General features: G+C 36.9%; 1 protein-coding gene across 10 annotated transcripts in view; it reads right to left on the minus strand.

Moving 5' to 3' along the window:
- Positions 1-22,332, minus strand: part of VPS13B (vacuolar protein sorting 13 homolog B) — a 438,627-nt gene that overhangs the window by 22,467 nt on the left and 393,828 nt on the right. For all 10 annotated transcript variants that reach the window (XM_083871399.1, XM_083871402.1, XM_083871397.1 and 7 more), the window contains 13 exons: positions 15,315-15,470; positions 13,725-13,988; positions 13,493-13,576; positions 13,148-13,323; positions 12,521-12,691; positions 11,628-11,829; positions 10,445-10,633; positions 9,877-10,023; positions 8,440-8,675; positions 6,169-6,296; positions 5,342-5,541; positions 2,758-2,876; positions 884-1,698 (listed from right to left, as the gene is read on the minus strand). In XM_083871399.1, coding sequence (XP_083727525.1) covers positions 884-1,698; positions 2,758-2,876; positions 5,342-5,541; positions 6,169-6,296; positions 8,440-8,675; positions 9,877-10,023; positions 10,445-10,633; positions 11,628-11,829; positions 12,521-12,691; positions 13,148-13,323; positions 13,493-13,576; positions 13,725-13,988; positions 15,315-15,470 — 2,887 coding nt within the window. The remainder of the gene's footprint in view (positions 1-883; positions 1,699-2,757; positions 2,877-5,341; positions 5,542-6,168; positions 6,297-8,439; positions 8,676-9,876; positions 10,024-10,444; positions 10,634-11,627; positions 11,830-12,520; positions 12,692-13,147; positions 13,324-13,492; positions 13,577-13,724; positions 13,989-15,314; positions 15,471-22,332) is intronic.

Below are 22,332 nucleotides of genomic sequence, written 5' to 3' on the forward strand. Positions count from 1 at the left end.
AATAGATGAAATACATGTGTACAATTTTGGAAAGTCTGCACAGAAGTCAGCTATGCTTCCAGTCCAAATGGAAGCATTTGGATCTCAGAAAATCTCACTATTAGTATTGCAGGAAAAAAAAATCCCATGTTTCAGTGTGGGTTGTGTTACTTGTATGTGATCATGGAGGGGCTTCCTTCTGTCTCAGGCACAAATTCTGTGCTGCAGCAGGACACATCAGAGACCAGATTTCATTAATTCTACACTAGTATTTATGGAAAACAAAATGTACCCGATAACTTAAAAAGACTAATTGTTTGCTATTGATCCTATATGGGAAAAAGTCACTAACAGGAAAATTCATGGTTCTTGGATCAAAGGACAACAAACATCTGTGTGCCAGTTCAGACTGAAGGCTGTATGAAGAAAGACAGATTCCTAATCATAAACTGCAGCCAAAAGGAGCTTTAACAACAAAACAACATTCAGGTCTATAATTTACTTCTGAATGCAGAGCAACATGCTGAATAATTTGATTAAACACTGTTTTGGGAAGTTTACGTAAGGAATGTGAGTTGATTCTGACTAGTGCTATAATATGAAATGACAAAACTTAAGCCAGCTAGAACACATTTTTATGCTGTGTTCATGGTTTCAGGTGGCTAAAGCCTTCAGGTGGCAAGCTAATGTTTAGCACAACATTGCAAATCTTCACTGGTGTGTGCTCAGCTATTTTATTTCCCTTTTGTTGTATGACAGGACCTGAAAGGTGTCTTAAAGTATCATTATCAGTGTCTGAGGAGAACAAAACTGTATGGCTAACATCTAAGGTACTCATCTTGAGCAACAGTCACAGAATCCTGGTACCCAATGAAAATGTTGCTTGTTAAGGAAAAGTACTGACCTGCTCTGAAAAGTGCTCCAGCAGCATAATGCATGGCCAAGGCGTGGACGAGCTGCCTGGCCGTGGTGAAGATGGGTCCTCGCTCAAACACAGAGAAGGAGAGAGGGGTGTGGTCTGAGGCTATATACAGTTTCAAGGAAGCATGAATACTAACAAGGAGATTAACAGGTTGTATTTTTAATTTTCTTAGCTTCACTGGCTTGACTAAAGCTCTTGCATGCTCTCTCACTTGTTCAGGCACTATCAGGGTAGTATCTGATGCATTCATGGATTTACAAGCAGTTTTGTTTTCTGGAAGATATGTATCAAATAAAGTCTTAATGTAGTAAACAAAGGTGTCTTCCACATACAGCCTAGCTGGTTTGAGCTCAAAGCTGAGGTCATTTACGTGGAACATGAAATTCTCTTCCTCGGAGAAAGCAATACAGAGCTTTATAAAGCAGTTTTCCTTATAGCTTTCCAAATCTTTGTTACAAACAATGAGATTGTTCATTCTTGACCACTGTGCGATTTCATGTTTCTCTTCTTGGCACAGCAGAACTGCAAAATGGAAATTGGATTTGCTGTACAACTGATTGTCCAGTTGCAAGTCTTCACAATACACTTGGAGACTATGAAACTGCGGGAGGCCTTCCACAGAGTCCTGCTGGAACTCCTGTGTCAGGGAGCTGGTGGCCGGGGCCATGTGGAGGAAAACATTGTCTGCTGTGAGACGCAGGAGTTCTGATGACACTTTGTGGTTGGTAATATCATCAAATGCAGCAAGACTTAACTGACTGATGAATGCTTTCAGTGAGAGGGTCTGCTCTTGACTTCTAGACAGAAGGGAAAAGAAGTTTTATTACTTCCTGTCTTTTGAGTTCACCTGGCATCTTGCTTGCTGGAAGAGCTCTCAAGAGAGACATTCGCTATAATATGTGGGAAACTCATTGTGCAAGTGCTGCTAATGTTACTGGGATTTGGCAACCTTAATCACCACAGTGAGTACCACCCAGGAGGTCTTTTCAGAAATGAGACAGTATAACTCTGTGCCAGGGTTGTCTGTCTTTTTTATCAATCAACAGGATAGTTTGGACAAGAACATCTCTATCTACACAGTAATTTCCTATTACATTTGCTGCAGAGACAGATATTAAAACACACCACAAATATAATTTTCTGACGATTCATGTAGAGCCTCAGATGTTTCACTGAAGGTGACTATTACAGATAATCATTTCACATCAAATTCAGGGAGTGCCCTCCAATGAAGCCACTGCAGTATTTTTACACTGATGGCATTGAGGGCTTCGCCCCCGCAATGTAAACTGCCCACTGACAAGTCTAACTAGCAAATGGACTATTAGATACTGCTGATTACCAGTTGCTTGGGGATTAATACTTAATTACAATGCATATAAAGACACTACAACAAATTCCACTCTAATTGTAACAGGACTGCTGGAGGCCAAGCATTCTGCAGCTTAGAAATAAGTAGTAATATAATTGCACTTGAATGAAGCTGAGGACCAGATTGTGGTATATTATGGAAGTGGGGAAATCTTCTAAAGAAGGATGTTATAATCAAGCATGAGTGATTACTAACTGTCAGGCTATTTCTACATGGAAAATGTCTTTTTTTTAATGAACAATTCAGGTCCTCTCTTTGTACCAGTCATCTAATGTTTACCCTAAACTGACATGACTTTGACGTTAGATTGTCCTTTTTTACTGTGATATACAAAGCCATATGGTCTAAAAATACATGATACAGAGCATGCAGCAGTATTAAACAAAACAAATACTTAAGCCAAAATTTCTAAGTCAGTTAACACTTAGAAAGCTGACTGAGCTCCCAACAATGCTTTTAATCATCTTTTATGTGCTTTATGTACCTGTTGAGGTTGATACCAACAGGTCCTGCTCTTCCTTCTGGGGCCAAGGTTATGACTAACGTTCCACAGTGATGGATGATGTCCACATAAACACAGCCAAAGCCAGTTAAGAACACAACCTAGAGGAGAGGGTTAAAAACACATGGAATGTAACCAAAATTGCTATTTTTAATGTCATGAATTAAATTAATGTTATCAATGCCTTCTGGTTGAGACCTTTTGCTCAAATCAGGATATTATTCAGGAAAAAATTCAGATTTCAATAATTCAGAAAATAACTGCTCTGATACTGTAAGTATTTCAGTTATACAAGGAGATGAAATTTGCATCTCATCATTCAACTGCATATCTGAACACATTTTAATAAGAAACTTCTCCAGAAAAAAACAGGATATGCTGGGTAGGGTAGAGTTTATATGAGAAGAATAAATAGGAAATTTTTATCTGTGATTTTGGATTAAAAAGAAAGGCATATTCCTGGAGCTCTAAAAAAATCCCAGTTTCTCCTGCAGAAAACAAACTCTAACGTTATGTTGCTATGCCCTAAGCCAGAGCTGGGTTGATGAATGGCTGATAGCATGACGTTAAACGCATGAAGAATGAAAAGTAAGTAACATTTTGGATCCATGAAAACTTGCATTAACAACTCAAGACTGAATACATTATTAAGCCACTTAAACTGGTTTCTAAGAACACTTTCAACAGGCAAGGTGCCACCACAAGGAAATGGCAAAAATCTACTGGAAGGCACAAAAAAGCAGGATGCTTTAGCGGCTTTTAAAAAGGCAGGAAAAATGGGAATTCAACAACAGGTTTGTGTCTTGCTTACAGGTGTACAAACTTTCATTCCAGACAAGTTCTTTTTAGGAATATCCTACTTAAAGAACTGATGAACTGCTGTTGGAGCTTAATTCTGCAATATTTCCATGCAAGTGTTGTGTTTCTCCAGAATATAAAGGATTAAGATCTATCAAAAGGTTGGAAAATTCACAGCAGTCCTTATTAGAGCAAGGTGGCTTCTCTTTTCCTGTAAGGTTACTATCAACACAATTGTTTACTAGATTGCAATGACAGAAGCTACAATAGAAAAGAATGCAAACTCAACAAATAACACAAAGATATTAGGCTAGCACAGGTAAAATAAACAACTATTTGTCTCGAAGAATCTTTACTGCTCTTAAGGAGTCACCAGAAGCAAAAACAATTGGAAGTTTAGTAGGATCAGCAGTTAAACTGATTTTTGTTAGGCTATTCATAATAATCTTGTACAGATAATAAAATTTCATTAATCAAATCTCTGATTCTTCTGACATGTCAGTTTTAATCCTTTGCTTGTCTGGAAGAGATTCACAATCCTACATGGGACTGGAAAAAGAAGGACATTTACAGAATTTTCAAAACTCTCTTTATTCTAAATAAACCTCCACTGATCTTGAAAACTGGTCATTTTTAATTCCAATTTCAGATGATTCTGATGATAAATACTTCATTACTTTTAAGTACTTTTAAATTTACTTTCTAACAGAAAAAGAAGTACCTGTGACACAGAAGAAATACAAATTACCTAAGATCCTTCAAATCCATTACTTCACAACCTGAACTGAATTGCATAAGACACTATTAGTATATTCCTTATTCACTTATATTCATAGTTTTCTAAGAGAAAGACAGACTTAGAAATCGTGGGAAAATTTTCAACATGTACATCCTAAAATTTCAATAACAGAAGGCTGTACTTTTTTTTGGAGAGCTGTTCAAGTAGACAATGATCTCCAAATGTTGTCTTAGCATCTAATTCCTTCTAGGAGCCAGATACAAAGAACCCTGGTCTGGCATAACATTAATGACTGAAATTTGAAACCTTGCATTGCTTGACTGGCTTGCTGAATGGAACTGAACTACTTGCTATATAACATAACACTCAATAATCAAGAGCATTTTGTGATTGGTACCCAGGGAAAACATCTGAAACTAGTATTTCTTTCAAAGAGCCAAGCAGTTTATGTTGATTCCATGTAAACTAATGACTTCAAAGATGGAAAAAATTCCCATCAAAAAGAATTACTCCAGTCAAGGAAGCTTTCATTTACCTCAAGACCCAGAGAAAAATAACAGAAGGAAAGAAAAGGGAGGGGTTGTTTTGTTTTAGAAAGACATGAGCAGCTTCTGTAAAGACACAGAGGGAGAATGACTGTGATGATTCTTGCAAGGTATAAAGATAAAAATCCCGTGATAATTAAGTCACCAAATTTTGGATCCAGTGGTATTCTTTGCTTACAGAGCCCAGGAATTTTCAATACTGATTTTTCCACGTAACATCAGGTTGATTAAAAAGTGAAAAAAAGTCAGTGTTATAAGGCCTCTACTTTCAATCCAGCTATTTTAAAAAAGAGACAGTAAAGAAGATAGCCTGTGTTCCAAAACTTCCACAGGAAGGGGCTTAGTTAGGCAGGAGAGTTCCCAGGAGTTAAATAAAACCCCTTAAACCAACAGGATACGCTTATTGTAGAGGAACAATGCACTGTGCAGGTCAGAAAGACAACCGTTTATGGTGTTAACTAGGAAGTAGTTTATAATGATTTACTTGTGTTCCTTGGTTGTTGATGTCCACGAAATCACTCCATTCATTTACTAGTTCATCAGATGACACCACTTTCAGGAGAATACTGGGCAATAAATCTCTTGTTTTGCAATCTGGATAGCTGGAGATTTGATGGTAAAGTTCATGATGAACTGAACATTCAGCTGGAATCTTTCTACAGTAAACTTCCAACTTTGGTGTATCTGGAATTTATAAAATATAAAAGGTCAGAGTTTTCTAAAACCTGTATGAAATCAAAACTCATCTATGCTTGCACAAATGAGAAACTTTTCTGACTGAAATATTCCTAATAAATAAAAACACTGCTTTTCTATTGGTTAGAATATTATATGTTTGGGTTTTTTTCCTTTTCTCTTTCTATTTCATAAAGTTTTACAGAACTAATGTTCTGCTGATCATGACATTAACTTACTGTAACCAGACTTTTGACAATATGTTTTGTGTTACATTTGCAAATATGAGGAAATATAAATGTTCCATGGGATAGAATAGATGTCAACAAAACTCCCCGGGATTGAATAGATGTCAACAAAACTCCACTGTCTATGGATTTCCTACAGCTGAGTCACATTGACAGCTTGATCCAGGGAGACCCAAAAGTCCAGAGACAAATATTTAAGTTCATACTCCTGACCTCACAATTAGCTCCAATAGCTTCCAGAGTCTCTGACTTTGACACAGACCTTCGTGAGAGCATCAAGTTCTTGCTATAACCAAAACACATACTGAACTCAATTTTGGACTGGAGCTACAGTAAAATAAGTTATACTACAACAATGCACTGTTTCTAATTATTGCATAGTACCTACCTTTGAAATTCTCTTTTACAAGCAATGGAATGGAGCACCTATTGTGGATAATTACTCGAGGACTAGGATCCTCTGTAAGTGTTAGGTATGTCACGCCAAGATGCTCTTGATAAGTCAGTGCTATAGCTCTAAAACAGAAGCAGATATATGGGATTATGCCTGTCTTGGATGAAATCTTTACGTAGTATTATCCTGAACAATTAAAACCATCCGAAACTAGTATCTGTAAGATCCTTTATGATCAAGTTCCAAGTCCATAGATATTTATCTACATTTAGGCAACTACACATCTCCACTTCAACAGAAGAACACATGGAAATAGCCTAAAAAACCAAGAGAAGAAATTGCTTCATGGAGAGTACTCATGAGTTAAATTGTACATGTGTGTCTACAAGATAAGAGCCCTAGTCAGCAGAGATTTATATTAAATTAAAACCATGAGATTGTAGGCCCAAATTTTCAACATATATCTTTAAAATTTTCCAGAAGAATTTGTATGGATACTTCTCTGGTACACATGAAAGATATTTGAACAAATATATAAATCTAACTGACTGCTCCCCTGGAATGATCCACAATGCTATTGCTCTTTTAAATGTTAATGTTCTGGATCATCACTCATCAGTTTCCAAAATGAGATTAAATAAATTTAGTTCTAGTCATTAGCTATATAAAATGCATTTATGCATAAACAAAAATTCTTTTTCTTTTTTCTCTTGTGCAAATTTATTGGCTATTACTAAAAACACTTAACCTCACAGTGATTTAAAAAAAATCCAAAGTCTGAAAATTTGATTAGGAACATGAGATTCCCTATGCCTGTGGCAGAATGATAAGGAATCCTTCCCTTATTGTTTCCATTAAATTTTTTAAAAATCTGAAATCTGTGTGAGAATCTTCAGTATCATAAATGACACCTCTTGGACTCTGCAGAGGAACTGTATGAGGGTTTGAATAATATCAAGCACTTCAGGCAAGAGAAAGATCACATCTCTGGTGATACATACTGATGTAGTTTCTCTAATTTCAGCAGATTGTTTCTTGTTCGTACCAGTATAAGCATGAATAGATTCAGAGATCAGGTTCAGGAAATGAAGCTGCTCATCTGACAAGTCACTGGACTGTTATTTTTAGCTAGCTGGTTCCATAAGTTTTAAGTAGAACACACAACTGCACAGTTCAAACTTTAAAACTTGAAATCTTTCCTTGCTGTAATCTCAAAATAGTTTCATCCCTTTTGTCTTTTCTTCTTTATCCTCTTATTATGCTTACAAAAATATATATCCACCTTTTATAAACAAACCCTAAATTTTTGTATTGTATTATTACACACTGTCCTTGAACTCTTAAATTGTCATTCACAAATTTAAAAAAACACACTTTAATTCCCCAATATAAGCTTTTCATGCACAGAAAAAAAGAGCAGACCACACATTCTAAGAAGTGTACAACTCGTACATGGTCATATCACTAAACCATTTACAATACCAGCATCAAAACCATCAGAAGGTAACAATTTTTAAATTAAAGAAAGACTTGCCTTAACATATCGGGGGGCATGTGCTGGGAAAGATGGGACAGGAAGGACTTATGGATATGATTGTATGGTAAGAAATACTGCAGATGTAAAAGCTGTGAGTGAAATAGAAATGAAAGCTAGTTTCGAGATGTAGGCATGGGAGGGAGGCAGGAAAACGGTGATTAGCTGAAGATGGGTTGAAGGACAGCAAAACAAAAGGACTCAGGAATGTTGCCTTTCCACTCTGCCAAAGGCATCAGGGAGAAAACAGATAAGAAAAGTAGTCTTTAGAGTTTAAAATATAAAATGACATGGTAATATAGTAGTTTTTATAGGCTGCATGCAAAGTTTGTAGGTTTTGTATCTTGCACAGGTTGGTCACTGTGAATCAGAATATTCAACACAAAAAGAGATATAATGTATTGTAACAAGGTGATTGCTCTCTTATGCTCTTCCTCTCTTGCCTCTTGCTCTTACTCTCTTCTCTTCTCTTTTACTCTCTCTCTCCCCATTCTCTCTTTAGGGCTTTGCTTCAGCCGAGGCTGGTGGCTGAAGGCAGGCCCTCTTTACCCACGACCCTTGTAATAAAGCCACGTGTTTCTAGAATATCTCAGGTCTGCAAAGTTCCTTGTCCCCACCGCCCACGGATAATACTACAGGCATGAGTTACTTCGACTTTTGCATTAATCTCTTATGTTTTCTGACTAGCTGAGGCTTTACAGCCACAAGCCAAGTTTGCTGTCGGCGAGTACCTGGTACGGAATCCACCTTGGGCACAGGTGCCCGTGGGCACGGCCACGCTCTGCCTGGCCAGGTCGGCGCTGACGACGGCTGGGAGGCTCCAGAGCCCGCGGGTGAAGCTCAGCACCAGGCGCCGGTGCCCGGGGGCCGCGGGGCCCGGCTCCGACAGCAGGTCCCAGCAGGGCACGGCGCTCAGTGACCCGCCGGGGCCAACGCTGAACACCGTACTGTCGGGGCAGTGGAAGTCCTGGAAACAAAAAAAGGATGTGGTAGCACAGCGTGCTGCTTCCTAAAAGGAGGTTTACTCATGTTGATTTTGGATAGAATGCTCTCAAATAGCCAATGACCACGACTAACTAAAGGTTGTGCTAAGCGCATTGCGTTAAAGGCTGTTTGGCCAAATTCTGTCTTCCGGTATGGGTTTGCAGCACAGCTCTCTGGGGTCCTGAGCAACCAGGTCTAGTGGCAGATGTCTTTGCCCATGCTGAGGGCTTTGAACTAGATGATCTTTAAGGTCTCTTTCAACCAAATCCCTTCTATGATTCTGTAATTTGGTAATTTACAGTCATCTCTCAGTACTACAACAGCTCTACCAAAATCAAGTTACATTCCTGTAACACAACTGTGTGAACAAAATCCATTTAGAGTTACAAAATTAAGAATAGATTTTAGCCTCAAATTCCCATAAGACTGACACAAATGCGTGATGCATAACTGTAGATACTGATGTGAAGAAAACTAAAGCAAAAGGAAAACAATACAGAAACAGGAACTTTAAAAATTGGTTGATGTGCCAGCTCTTCTAGTAGGTTTGACCCTGAGAATTCTTTCCACATATCTTACTATAAATGTAATCTTCAATAAATATGTATAAATGGTTGATTAAAATATATTGACCATGGATACATTTTGGTTCCTGCAAGCTAGCCCTTACATATTCTGTGAGATTATTAGAAAACTGATACTCACAATTTGATGGAGTTTATGAAATACATAAACTTTGGGCATGTCTCTAGTTCTGCAGCTTTGCTCAGATAACTGGAATCTTCCCAAAAGGATAACAAAACATTTTCAGCCTGCCAGGCCAATATACCTCTTTTACATGCAAACTCAGTAAAAATTCTGAGAACATTTTCAACAGCTACTACGGATTACACTGGCTATTTTACAGAAATGGCCATTAGTGTCTGAACAGATGGAGAACAGGCAGAACTAATTCTGCAATGTGCAAGAATTTGCTGCTTGCACAGATTTCTGAACACAGTTAATTACTGGAGTTGAATTTACCCAGGATTCAGTATTCTAAATGATATAAATTACTTTATGATTATTATGTCTAAAGATCTCTGTTCCAAGCTCTGCTATATGCAGCTCATCTAAATACAGATACAGATGCAAACAACCATTTTCCACAGATGACAAACAAAAACATATCTACAGTGCTTTACCTCTTCTTCTGAGTGGGGTCTGGAATTAAAAAGCTGTGGCCTATAATAGATTTGATATGGTGTATCATTGATTATTGTTGTCTTATCTTCTATCTGTAGAATTTGTATACCTTGTCGAACCATGGAAGAAATGCAGAATTCACACAACTGTAAGATAATGAAAATTGTGATGAAGTCACACAAAACCACAAAAGGTAGTGAAATGTAGCAATTGAATAGCTATTTTCTTTCTAATTAAAGAAATCCTGTCTATATTCATGCAGTTCGTAACTGGAGCTGTATCATGTACTTTTAAAGTTGCATCTGTCAATGTTATCCAAACAAGACTGAGAATTCATTAATTCTTTTTCCAGGAGATATTGTATTATCTTTATTGGTTGCACAGTATGTTTTTGGCAATCTAATTCTTTAAATTATATTTCATACATTGTTTATATTCTCTTTATGTTGGACATATATTAACATAATTAGGGAGAAGCTTTCACACTGCATACATTTGATTGTTTATCTGCTATATGACTTTATTTTTACATGATAAAGTTACAAATCATTATAATTTTTTTCTAACCTTTTGATGACCTGGAAAAGCACCAAGTTTAATTTCAGCTTCAACAAAACCTTCTTCATCCAATGTTACTACTTCCCCATTATCGGCATCCTTCCATTTTGGGGAGGTCACATTATGAACCAGTTTAATTGCCACTGATTTGTGCACAGTATTAGTGTTTGGCCAGTATATTCCAACCTGAAAAGCTTCCTGCAAGTGAAAAAATGACTGATTATCAGTTGTTCACAATTTGATATATTTCTACTATAGTTCTAAAGGCAGTTTCCAGTAGGCAGTGAATACAATTTCCTGCCTTTCTCCCTCTGATTCCTTTTACATGGTACAAGGATAGATAAAACCACAAGGTGGATAAGGAATTGATCCTTTTAGGGGATCAAGGCCGTGGTCTACTCTGAGATGTGTTACTAGGCACCTTAAGTTTATTAACAGACATACATGAAGGGAAAAAAAGATGACAGAATAAAAAGGAAGTATCAGATTGCTCAATTTGAATTAACAAGATGCTGTGTCAAATCATCTTAATTATTTCAAAACTAAAGAATATCAGAGTTATAATAAAAAAGAACGTGCATGGCCAAGATAAGTGGGAAGATCTGTTACATTAAATTAAGGAAGGCAGGCATTCTAAAAAAAAAATAAATCTTCCTCTATTGTAATTCATTCTGTGTCATTATCAACTTTCCTTGGTAACATTAAAAGCTATGAAAAACCGTAACATAAAGTGCTCTCAAACCAAACATTCCTTTCAGGCTGTCAATTTTGCTACTGTGGTCAACAATTTCCCAAGTGACACATTGGTACAGCAGGGGCCAGTGTCTTTACTTGGCCTTTATAGCAGTTTTCGTGGGCTGGGGCCTTATACCCATGCTGCAGATTCTGGCTGAACTGAGAGGAAAGGGAGAAGGCTGCTGATGGAATGAAGACCTTCTTCCTACAGTGTCTTGCAGAGAATTTTTAAGGATGCATCTTTAGGATATTGTTTTCCAAACATTGCTACCAAGTATGTTGTGCTACCCACTCGGTGACTTAGTCAGTGTGGTGAATTCCTATTGTTATTGCTAGTCCTCATCACATGACTAACAGACACACACACAGTGACTGGGAATCATGTGGAGTAACAACCATTCTTCAGAATCAGTGTGTTTAGCAGAACTGTGCCTGCTAATGTGAATGGCAAACTTACCTCAAAGTTGGGGGGTATAATTACTTTCCCACTAGGTACTTGAAGAAGAATCTTCTCTCCTTCAAACAGCCAGAGGTCCCACTTGGACTGATTGATAAGCAATGCCCAGGGCAGGAGTTCAATCAGCAGAGTTTTAACGCATGGTTTCCACACTGACAGCTTTACCCGCATTGGACTATCCCATTGGGAGAGCTGTTCATTGCTGGCAGAAACAAATAAACAAAAACATAAAGTTAAAGGAGTAATGAATTCAAGATTACAAATGCTAAGGTGTCATTTTCAGAAATTTGCAAGGCTTTTCTGGTTGTGAGACAGAAAATTCTCTTCTTACCTTATCATTCTTGAACACAATGAAATGCTCTCAGAAAGATCTAGATAGGTGTAGGCTATAAAGGCATATTTTTAAGTCCACAAGTTAACCTAAATTTAGTCAACTAATAAATGCCTTAACAGAGTTACCACTCTGAATAACTCAGAGTACCACCAGAGCTTCAGAGCTAAACCTGTGACTTTTGTAGTGATCAAGTCAAATTTCCTTTTTGTTTCCCCAACAACTACTTCTACAGCAACTCCCCATTTCTCTACTGAAACAAACAGCAGCTGAATAAACAAGAGCCTCTAGACCTGCAGTAAAGAAAGTGCATTCACAAAAAAATGGTTCCATTAAAAAAAAATCCACACTGATGCAATCTTCTCAGTGTAAACAAGGGTAGCCCTGAGGCTGACCAATTTTTTTCCCACACCTGCCATAGATTCTGCAGTTTACAAGCAGGAATTATGTAATTGCTGAAAATACATTCAATGTTCATCACATAGAGTCTTCCCAGAATGTAATTTCAGCTTATTTGGAAAGGCAATGCAACAGTCATGAAAAAGGTTTAGCAAGGAATTACCTGTCAGAGTCCTTCCTATTATAAGGCCATGGAGGCTGAGGAGGACTAGCAGTGCCATAGAACTCGGAGAGCACTTGGCTGACGTTGCCACCCGGATGGGATTTAGTCTCTATCTGTTTAATCAGAGTGGTTGAGATAGGGACTGCACACTCTGATGGATCATCTTCTTCCCTGTCATTGAAAACAGATTCAGTCACACATTAGCATTAACATTTTCTCTAATGAGGCTTCCCAAGTGTACTCTGCAGCAAGAAGAATCTCATGGTAATTGTGGATGAATCAAGTTATGCTGTCCAACAAGTTCCTGAGAATTTACTGACATGCATGAATTTATAATGACCCTAAAAACTCTTCATAATTCTCAAAAAAACATTTCAAGATAATTTGGGTATTTATTTTTTAAAGCACAAGAATATGGACTGCTTAATTAGACAAATGGCAGTGTGCTTAGGATAGTTATACCAAATTTAGTATTTCCTTCAGTATCATTTCAGCTACATACACTTGTTCTGTCCTACCTGCTCTGGACTTGGCATACTTCTGGAAAAATGCAGAAGAAGTTGAAGTGTAAATTATTTTTTCTTTTCCATACAAATGAACCATTTTCAAGGAAAATGAGTATTTTACCTGGCTTGAAAAGTCAGGTGGTGTGTAAGATCAGGTTCTATATTTTGCAGTGCTTTCTCTTGTCCTTTCCCTGCAATCACTTGTGTTTCATTCAGTCCCAGGCTTCTTTTCTCTATATGTATGATAATAGGGTCTGGAAGATGGCTCCTTACAATGAAAAGAGGGCTGAAAACAATCTACAGAAAGGAAAGAATACACCAATTTAAAGCCAATTTTATTTCAGTATTACAATTGTTGAAACAAACTATTGATAAATCTTTACAGTGATAAATCTTCTGACCTTAATTTATTATATGACATATAAGACATAAGCATTCAGATTTCAGAGACATTAAATGTACTTACCAATCGCTGTTGCACATGTGAATCGGGCTCTAAAGTCAAAATTGTGCACCACACATATGTAATTGAACTCTTTGAAGATGGTACCTATTTGTAGAAAGATCAGCATTACACTAACATTTCAGGATGATAACATTCCCTATTTCATTATATCAAATAGAAGTCTAAATGCAAAGAGCTCAGTTCCCTCAGGTGGTTTTAAAGCTCTGTTTCATATACACATTTCTACTCATACCTGAATGACAGTGCTGTGCTCTGTGTGTTTAGAACTGAGAGAGACATCTTGGGACCAGTCTTCATCTCCTGTAGATTTCACGCTCAGTTCAGTGAGCTCATTGTTTTCTAGGATATATGAAGGCAATTTCTGCTTGGCTGCAAGGCAGTTGATGTGTTCTTTAACAACAGCCTGTCCATCTTGACTAATGTAATGCTGAACCACTTTCAGTTCAATACTTTCAGAAAGGTAACTACAGACTGTCTGTCTTCCACAGATTAGGATCTAAAACACACAAAAAATACAGCTCTTATGCAAACAATTGTGAAAAAAAGGTCAAAATTGAATTAGAGAGTGAAAACCTGTAGAAGAATAATCTCCCTGCTTTAGGTTTTCCCAAGCACTGCCGAAGGCAGTGACTGGTAAAACATTATTTTTATTGGCCAAATATATGTCCAATTTCATAGAAATCTAGGCATTAAAATGCTTGAAATATCTCTAAGGCAGTATCCACTCTTGAAAAAAAACACATAACGTATCCACTTTCCTTCCCACTGAACCCAGCAGTACTGCCAATGGCTGACAGTTCTGGTTTAGTCTTTGATGGTCTCTGAATATTGAGACATTTCTGGGGAGTCACAGTGATGTACTTCAGAAAGGTTTCTACTAATACCTCACATTCCCATCCCAAGCCAATGATCCAGACCTTTCACATTTATGTCTACTGTTTAAAAGCTTATAATTTCATTAAATTACTGTAACATGTTTCTGTGTTTAAGTGCACACACCTAGAAAATGACCAAAATAGACTCAGCATCGTTGCTGTCCATCATGCATGAATTGTTCCTTGCAGAGATGTATCTGACTTTTTCCAAGCTATAGCAGGGAACACCATTCCATGTGTATCCCTGTACAACCATCATAATTTTTTTTTGTGAAGGAGAGCTTCACACACCACAGCTCCAGTCCACCATGTGAAAACTCAGCAGGGCTTTCAGTGACACCAGGCACTGCTCCTGTCTGGTCAGCTGCACTATTGTGCAGTACAGCTCTGCCACATCCATGAGCTGAGCATGTTCTGTCCACCACATGCTCTGGCTTCTGCCAATGCAGGCAGAACGGCTGCAGTGTTATTACACATCTCTTTACAAAAATAGTAAAGGGAAAGTTACTGCACAGCAGCTCATTTTCAAATGTTAATTTGGTAATTCTTTCACTTGAAAAAACATGTAGGCTGAATTACAACCCAGAATATATTATGAACAGTTTCTAAAAAAAAAAAAAAAAATTAAGAGAAAAATCTGTTTCTCAAGAGCTTTAAACATGTAAGAGATTGTGTAACTTAGCACTGTCAGAACTTATGAACCACGCAAAGGGATGTTTACTGAAACATATAAAATACATGTTGGTAACTGAGCTTTAAAATGCTAAGATTTACACCAAAGCGAAGACAAAAGTTGTAAAAATTTCCCAAAATAGCCCCAAAAGACTGCTATACTTGTTTTTTGCAGATCCCAGTAGGAGGGAATAAATAACAAAGTGACTAATTCATGAATAGGCAACAGTTTAAATTACTCATGTTAATTTTTCCTAACTGGATCAAATTCTTACTTGCTTCTGCACTCCACTGAGCTGCTGAACCTTGATAATGAGCGATGCCATCCGGCCCTTGTACTGGATGGTGCGAATAAAGGTCCCTGTATTGTCCACACTGAAGGGCTCAGACCACCGCCAGTTTCCCCAGCCTTCAATGCAGATGTGTAACAGCTGGAAAAAAGAAATTACTAGTTCAATACATAACTGGGGAGGGGAAAAGTGCCTTGCAGTAGGATATAAATTCCCATGACAGAGAAATATTCTTGGTTTGAAATCTCAGCAATGTTAAGCACACCAGTTGTCTGAATGATCCATTCCGTCTGTAATTCTGTGATTTCGGACACAATCAGAAGAAGCAATAATACCATAAAATGGCTCTGAACCATGCATTTCTATAAATTGCATGCTTTAAAAGTATATTTAACATCCAGGCACACAACTGTTCACAAAAGAAGGGCAAAGTAGATTAGAGAGCATAAAACAGGAAATAAGAGATTTTCTTCACTGCCTTTGAAATTGTTCTAGAAGCCCGTTCTATTACCAGCCCATTCTATTACCAGCAAGGTGATATGGAACACAGGTCCATGCCATATTTTTTGCCTTCAGATTAAGACAGAAAATAACAAATACCCTTCCCTTCAAAAATAAAGAAGGACTTATATAGCTTGCATATATGTGTCTCTTAAATGCAGAATGTGGTATATTGCTGAGAGATGGGAAACATTTCATTTCTTACACAAATGTGGTGGTAAGTTCAAGCTTGACTGCATGAGAAGAAATTTAACTGTGTAATTATACTCCCTATGTGATTTATTCCGGAAAAGGAGTGGCTTTTTTCCAGTTTAACTTAAATCACTTCCAGAGCAATATAGTCTTTCATCATTTGAAGAGCCTTTCATCCATTTACCCACCATATGCACTTACCTCTGTCCCATAGAGATTCTTTAAGCCAGAGTAGTGAAAATTGGTACTTTTCCATGTAGGTCAATGAAGTTACATAAATTTACACCAGCTGAAGATCTGGCTATTTAGCTCTGTATAGATCTTTTGTGGCTGTGCAAACTTAAGGATGTGAGTTATATATAAGGGATCAAAGCAATAAGCATTCTGGGTAAAATTTATTCTTTGCAGAGGGCCAGCACAGAGCCTAAGCATCACTTAAGTTCTTTAAATTCATATGAAGGCCTTGTGGGAATTCTCTCTTGAGGGTTGAATTTCACTCTGATTTTGGACATCTGTCATTAATTAATTTAAGTAATTGAGAACAAAATCAGGCCCAAAGATTGATTATTTACATTGGCAAAATCTGAAACTTGTAAATACTATGTTCTTCTATGATTTGTTTACAGAAAGAGATAGCATTCACCGTGGGTCTGGTCAGTTGGACTTAGTGAAGGGCTGGATGTTGGGGTTTCCTTCATTGTTCTAAAAAACAACCACAGCAATAACTTTCAAAGATACTACAACTCAGTAGCCTGTTTGCAATTTGTGGTATCCTCAGCACAAGTTACACACAGAACAATAACATCCATTCAGTGGGTGGCTTTTGAATTTGCAAGAGTGATGACTATTGCATTCAGTTTCAAATGAGTTTTATGCTGGAAGCACAAAGGCTGATACGTGCCTGTGTGTGCAAGGACAGGCATCTGGATTTATATTCAAGGTTATGTTGAGGGAGGTTGTACACTAGGATAGTCAAACTCATAAACAAACATGCCACTTCGATTCTGAAGTATTAGTTAAAGAAAAGGAAAAAGAAAACAACAAAAAAAATTCCAATTGCAGTGGCTGGAATCTGTTCAGTTTCTAACAGAGGCAGCTGGGAATAAATCTCATCACATATGAAAATTAGGAGAAACAAGAAAGCTGTTTACTTTGGAGAGAATGGTAGCTGGAAATGACAGCCAAATAACGAGAAAAGGTACTTAAGTGGTCAGTCTCAGCTAGCGGGCCCAGTAAATACTGTATGCTCCAAAGATAGATGTCATATAAATGCCATAATTGGGGATTAGTAATTACATGTAGCTACAACATTAGGATATCTCCCACCCTGTATAAACAGCTTTGCTCACAAGTTGAATATTCCCAAGGAACATGCTGTCAGCTTTCCCTGAGCAGTCATTAGCTCCCAAATGCTGCCTTACTAATTTTCTTTGTAGTGATTAGTCTGCATTTAACTTCAAGGTTCAGAAAGAAAAATAAAGAAAAGCTATTATTATATATTGGCATTTTCTTATTTTACAAACATACAATTTGCATACTGGTAAATGTGAAGGATATGGTCTTCAAAATTTACTTTAAAGATATCTAATATATTTGTATTAATGACCTAACTGGGTGCTGTATAAGTTTACTTTTGAGCCAAGAAACTGCATTCCATGAAAACAAAAAATGATCTCTGGATGATTAAGTTATTTAAATGTGAGATTTCTGGAAAAGATGGCTAAAAATAATCGGCAAATGACACTAAGTGACGCAGAGCTATATGGCAGGAAATAAAAATTGCAGTGATTTTAGAGAACTAAGTAATCAGACATTAGCATTATTTTAGCAGAAAACAGATTTACAGGTTCACAGAATTTTCTAAATTGGAAGGGATTCACAAGAATCATCAGGTCCAGCTCTTAAGTGAATGGCTCATACAGGGATTGCACCCAGAACCTTGGTGTTACTTGCACTTTGCCCTGACCAAACAGGTATCAAAGTGACCTGATACTAAATATTTGCAATAATTGCTGTTAACTCTTTCATTTATCAAGCTTTATGCAAATTCTAAGAATTTATTAGACACTCTGTTCAAAAAAGTTCAACAAATACAGCTAGGTATGGGACATATATTAGGAGAAAAGAGAAGTCATTGCATTAAGGTACAAAAAAAATGGACTTCAAAGCATTCTAAGAAATACAATCCAGTGATAAGTGAAAACTTGTAGCTTAGAATTTAAACAGACTATCTAATTGTATACATGAAGATAGGCACTCATTAGTGTAAATATTTGATTTCTGCATTTTCTGTCAGGGAAATATACCAGCAGATAACCCAGAGAGTTTTGTTTTGACTAGACTTGGCTGGGGTTTGGATTTGTAATTTTTAGCCATTATAGATTTCTGTTCTGAGAGGAATAGAAATTACTTCAAGGGAGGCAGATTAAGATGAAGCTGCTCTTACTGGAGCAAATGGCTAGAGATGCTTTGTCATTAAAATAAAGAATATCTTTATCATGCCTCTTAACAAAAGGTTCCTATGCGCTGCTCAAAATTTACTTAGGTTTTCAGAGAGACCTGTGAGTGAAGGATGTGAGCTGAGTAAATAAAACTGTGTGTTATATGACAAAACATGAGGACTAAAATGGGGGATTAAAAGTGAGACTAAGAATTTAGCCTGTCCAGAAAAGGCATCAATTTCCAACTGTATAAGTAATTTAAAGCTTGAGCCCTCAAAATGCTTAGTGATGCAAATTTGATTTCTACTCTGCTTGTAGATTCACCAAATTTAACTTGGTTTCACCAAGGTTCTTTTTGAATCAACATTTGGCTTCAGTCTTTTTTTTCGGTAGGAGAATGAAGAGGAGGTTCTTAAATAGAAAACTTGCTATTTGTAAAACTCAAGTAGCCTTTAAAAAGTAAGTTTATAAATTTTAGAATGTGTGTTCACAGACACACTATTTGAAATATGAAAAAATTTAAATGTGTTCCAGTGAAAGTATTAATAATGTACTAACCAGTACTAGTACCTACTCAAGACTTTTTAAGTGTATGATCAGAAAAGTGACAGGTACTCTTTCTCTCAAATTCTATTTAAGTAGCAATAAAACAACAGAGTTTCAGGCATATTTACTTACTTTGATACAAAATAAATATATTTTATTTATAACCATATTCTCATTGAAGTAATTGCCTAGTTCAACATAGGAACTGATTTTCATCCATTACATCTGCCGCTTCAAGTTAAAGATCATGGAAAGTGAAAATGGATAAATTTACTGTAACCCTGGAAGGAGACTGTAGAAAGGGTCGAGAGCTGCTAATTCTAAAAACTTCTACTATATAACATTCTGTTCTGCATAGAAAGCACACAAATGAACTTAAATCCCTCAGTCTGTGCTTCCTCAGAGGACTCTGCTTAAGTCTGTGGAGAAAACAAGTAGTAATAACTAGCACATTATAGACAATTTCTGCTGTCTGTTCATAAGCAAACAATCTCTGCAGAACACATTCAGGGGACTCTCACATGGATATCTGGTTTTTACATTTGCTGTGATTCCTAGTGGGACCCTCCAATTGCCTACTGTCTTGCAAGACCGAATTCCTTAACTCTGAGTAAATTACTAGGAAGATCTGATCTCTTCTAACTTCAGAGTTTCACCCTATGTATCATATGCTCCACTTCATCTAAAAAACACAGCTGTCTTGGAGACAAACATGACTTTTGATGTAACTGGGGCCCATCCCACAAAACAATGTGAAGATCAAGATAAGGAGTGCAGACTGCATCCAATAATAACTTAGGAGCCAGTGTTGTCTGTAGAGCACTGAAATGATGTATCTTCTCTTCAGTTTTAGTGATATCTAACAGACCTCTAACTTGCATTAAAATCTGCAAAAGGAACTCACAAAATCTGGTAGCTTTAGATAGAATTGCTTAAAGCGCTGAATACCATCAGTTTTGGACCTACCCCAACTTGGAAAGGGACTATATAGTTGGGGGTGTCTTATCCCTAAGGGGGGCCAAAACCTTATGAAATCTGAGAAAAACGTGGGGGATGGAGTGACGTAGAAAAGTGAGCATTGGATCTCAGACTTCCTACTGAAATGTTAGCCAACCTAGCGAGACTTGCAGGAATCAGAGTGAAAGTTAAAAGGGAAGGTTAGGTTCCCTGAAATGTAAAGGATCCAGGCAGGGAAAAAATGAAGGAAGCAAGGAGCTTTAAGTTAAGCCAAACAGTTGGAGGGACAGCATCAAGCGCTGATAAATCCAAATCCTTGGTGTGCTATAGCTGTTTTTGCAACATAAAGAATTTGAATTTTTTTAAATTTTAGCCTATAGTTGCATTAATAATGAAATTAATTCTAAATGTAAATAAAGCATTATAAAACTATTTGCTTATAAAAAATATTTTAGGTGTAGTTATATTTAATTGTATTAAATAATTTAAAAGGGCAATTACCGCATCTCTATGCTTAATTAGTAAAAGAAAAATAGAGAATTTTATTGATGTGAATGTAAAAGAAATACAATCCTTTTAAAACTATTTATTTTCATTTAACTGAACTGCCTTGCCATACTAAAAAAACATTTTGCAGAGGTTAAATAAAGTATTTCATGGCAACCGCTGCTTCTTAGTGCATGTGTAACAAGAAACATGAGCCAGCCAAAGTTGTGCAAGTTGGTTTTCTTTCCCAGTAAGAGAATGTGGTATCTAAGACCTTGTCCTAACTCATTTTATCCCCAAGAGTAAGTCAAGTAAGTCAAGTATGAACTAATGCCTGGAGGGAAGTCCCTGACTCCAGAAGTATGGATTATTTCACATTTATCTTACAATCTGCTCTCAGAGTTCTTAAAATTCACTAACTTGGCAAGTCAGGAATTATCATGAGAAATGAAACAATTTCATAACTATGAAGTCATCTAGCATTCCATGAATATGACACTCAGAGGGTTTGTCCTTGCTTGGGCACTATTCTGACCTTTGGATAACAAGCTGCTAGATAGTTTTGCATGGAAACAATTAGAAAAGTGCCATAGTATAACAGGGACAACCTGATGTCTTGATTGAGCTGTTGCTTTCTTTTCAAGGATTTGCATTAATCATTTAAAAAAATGTACATGACAACATTTGTGATAATATTTAAACAAAGTTGTTTTGATTGATTTAAAATGACAAAGGATTGTACTAGATGAACTGCCAGTCTGAATGCTGTATTTACAATGACTCGTATTCGCAACAACCAAATGAATAGGCTTATAGGGGAATGCCAAGGTTATCTCTTTACAAGACCTTTGTAAAGAAAACTTGTTTCTATCTCAACTGTGTGTAGAAAGCCTGTGCTTCTATACAGTTTCAGTGAAATTACCTCAGTGCTGTTTTTTAGTCTCTAAATTTCCCAGCAAGACATGGCTGTTTAAAAATGTTAAGAGAGCAAAAATCATCTTGAAATTCTTCCAAAAGTTGGGACAAGGGAAGTATAACCTCCCTACTAGAAGAGCCTGCTGGCCAGCAGTTTGGCTGAGTAAGGAGTCAGCTGTCAGCTTTGCCATCTCCTGGGACATGGGAATCCAACATAACACTCCTGACTTTTTATCAGCCCAATTCTTCAGTGAATCTAAATCTGATCAGAGCAAAACAGAATGGGGAAACCCTTTGACATCACCAACTGTTAGCTGAAGAATGAATATCTGAAAAATGAATCTGAAGCTCCTACTGTAACCTCACCCATTCCCTTATGTATAATTTGGTTTTCTGATGGATGTTTTCACCTTTCATCCTGCACTTTTGTTTTTCATTTAGTAAGAAACTTACATAGCAGCCATGAAAAGCCGTGTTTTGCACTGCTCAAGTCTGTGACTGTAAGCACAGTTTAAGTTTTCCAGGTGTTAGGTGTCTAATGCCATATATTCTGATGATGGTTTTTAGCAGCTCAGTTGCAACTAAGATAAAGTATCAGTAATAAGCTGTCATTTTAACTCTTAAACTTTTCACTTGCTTCAGATAATCTTAATTTTTAAAACTCTTTCCAGTTTGCACCATTACTGAATACACACCTTACTCAGAACTGCGCCTTTAGATGGAGATCTATCTAAAATGAGGATTCTTACAACTGAATAATTCTATGTAAGTAACCAGAAAATGGATGTAACAAATTTTTAAGAGGAAAGCCTTACTTAATTCTGGGTTTATTTACATTGCTTTAAATATTTCCTTCTTCTTCCATGTATTTATGAAAAGGTTTAAATGTAATTTTGGGTGGTTGCTACAAATGCAAGTGATAATTGGTTATAAAATATAGGTTACACTTGGTTAGCTTTCTTTCT

Source organism: Zosterops lateralis (genome assembly GCF_965231275.1).
Source record: "Zosterops lateralis genome assembly, chromosome: 1".
Taxonomy (NCBI): domain Eukaryota; kingdom Metazoa; phylum Chordata; class Aves; order Passeriformes; family Zosteropidae; genus Zosterops; species Zosterops lateralis.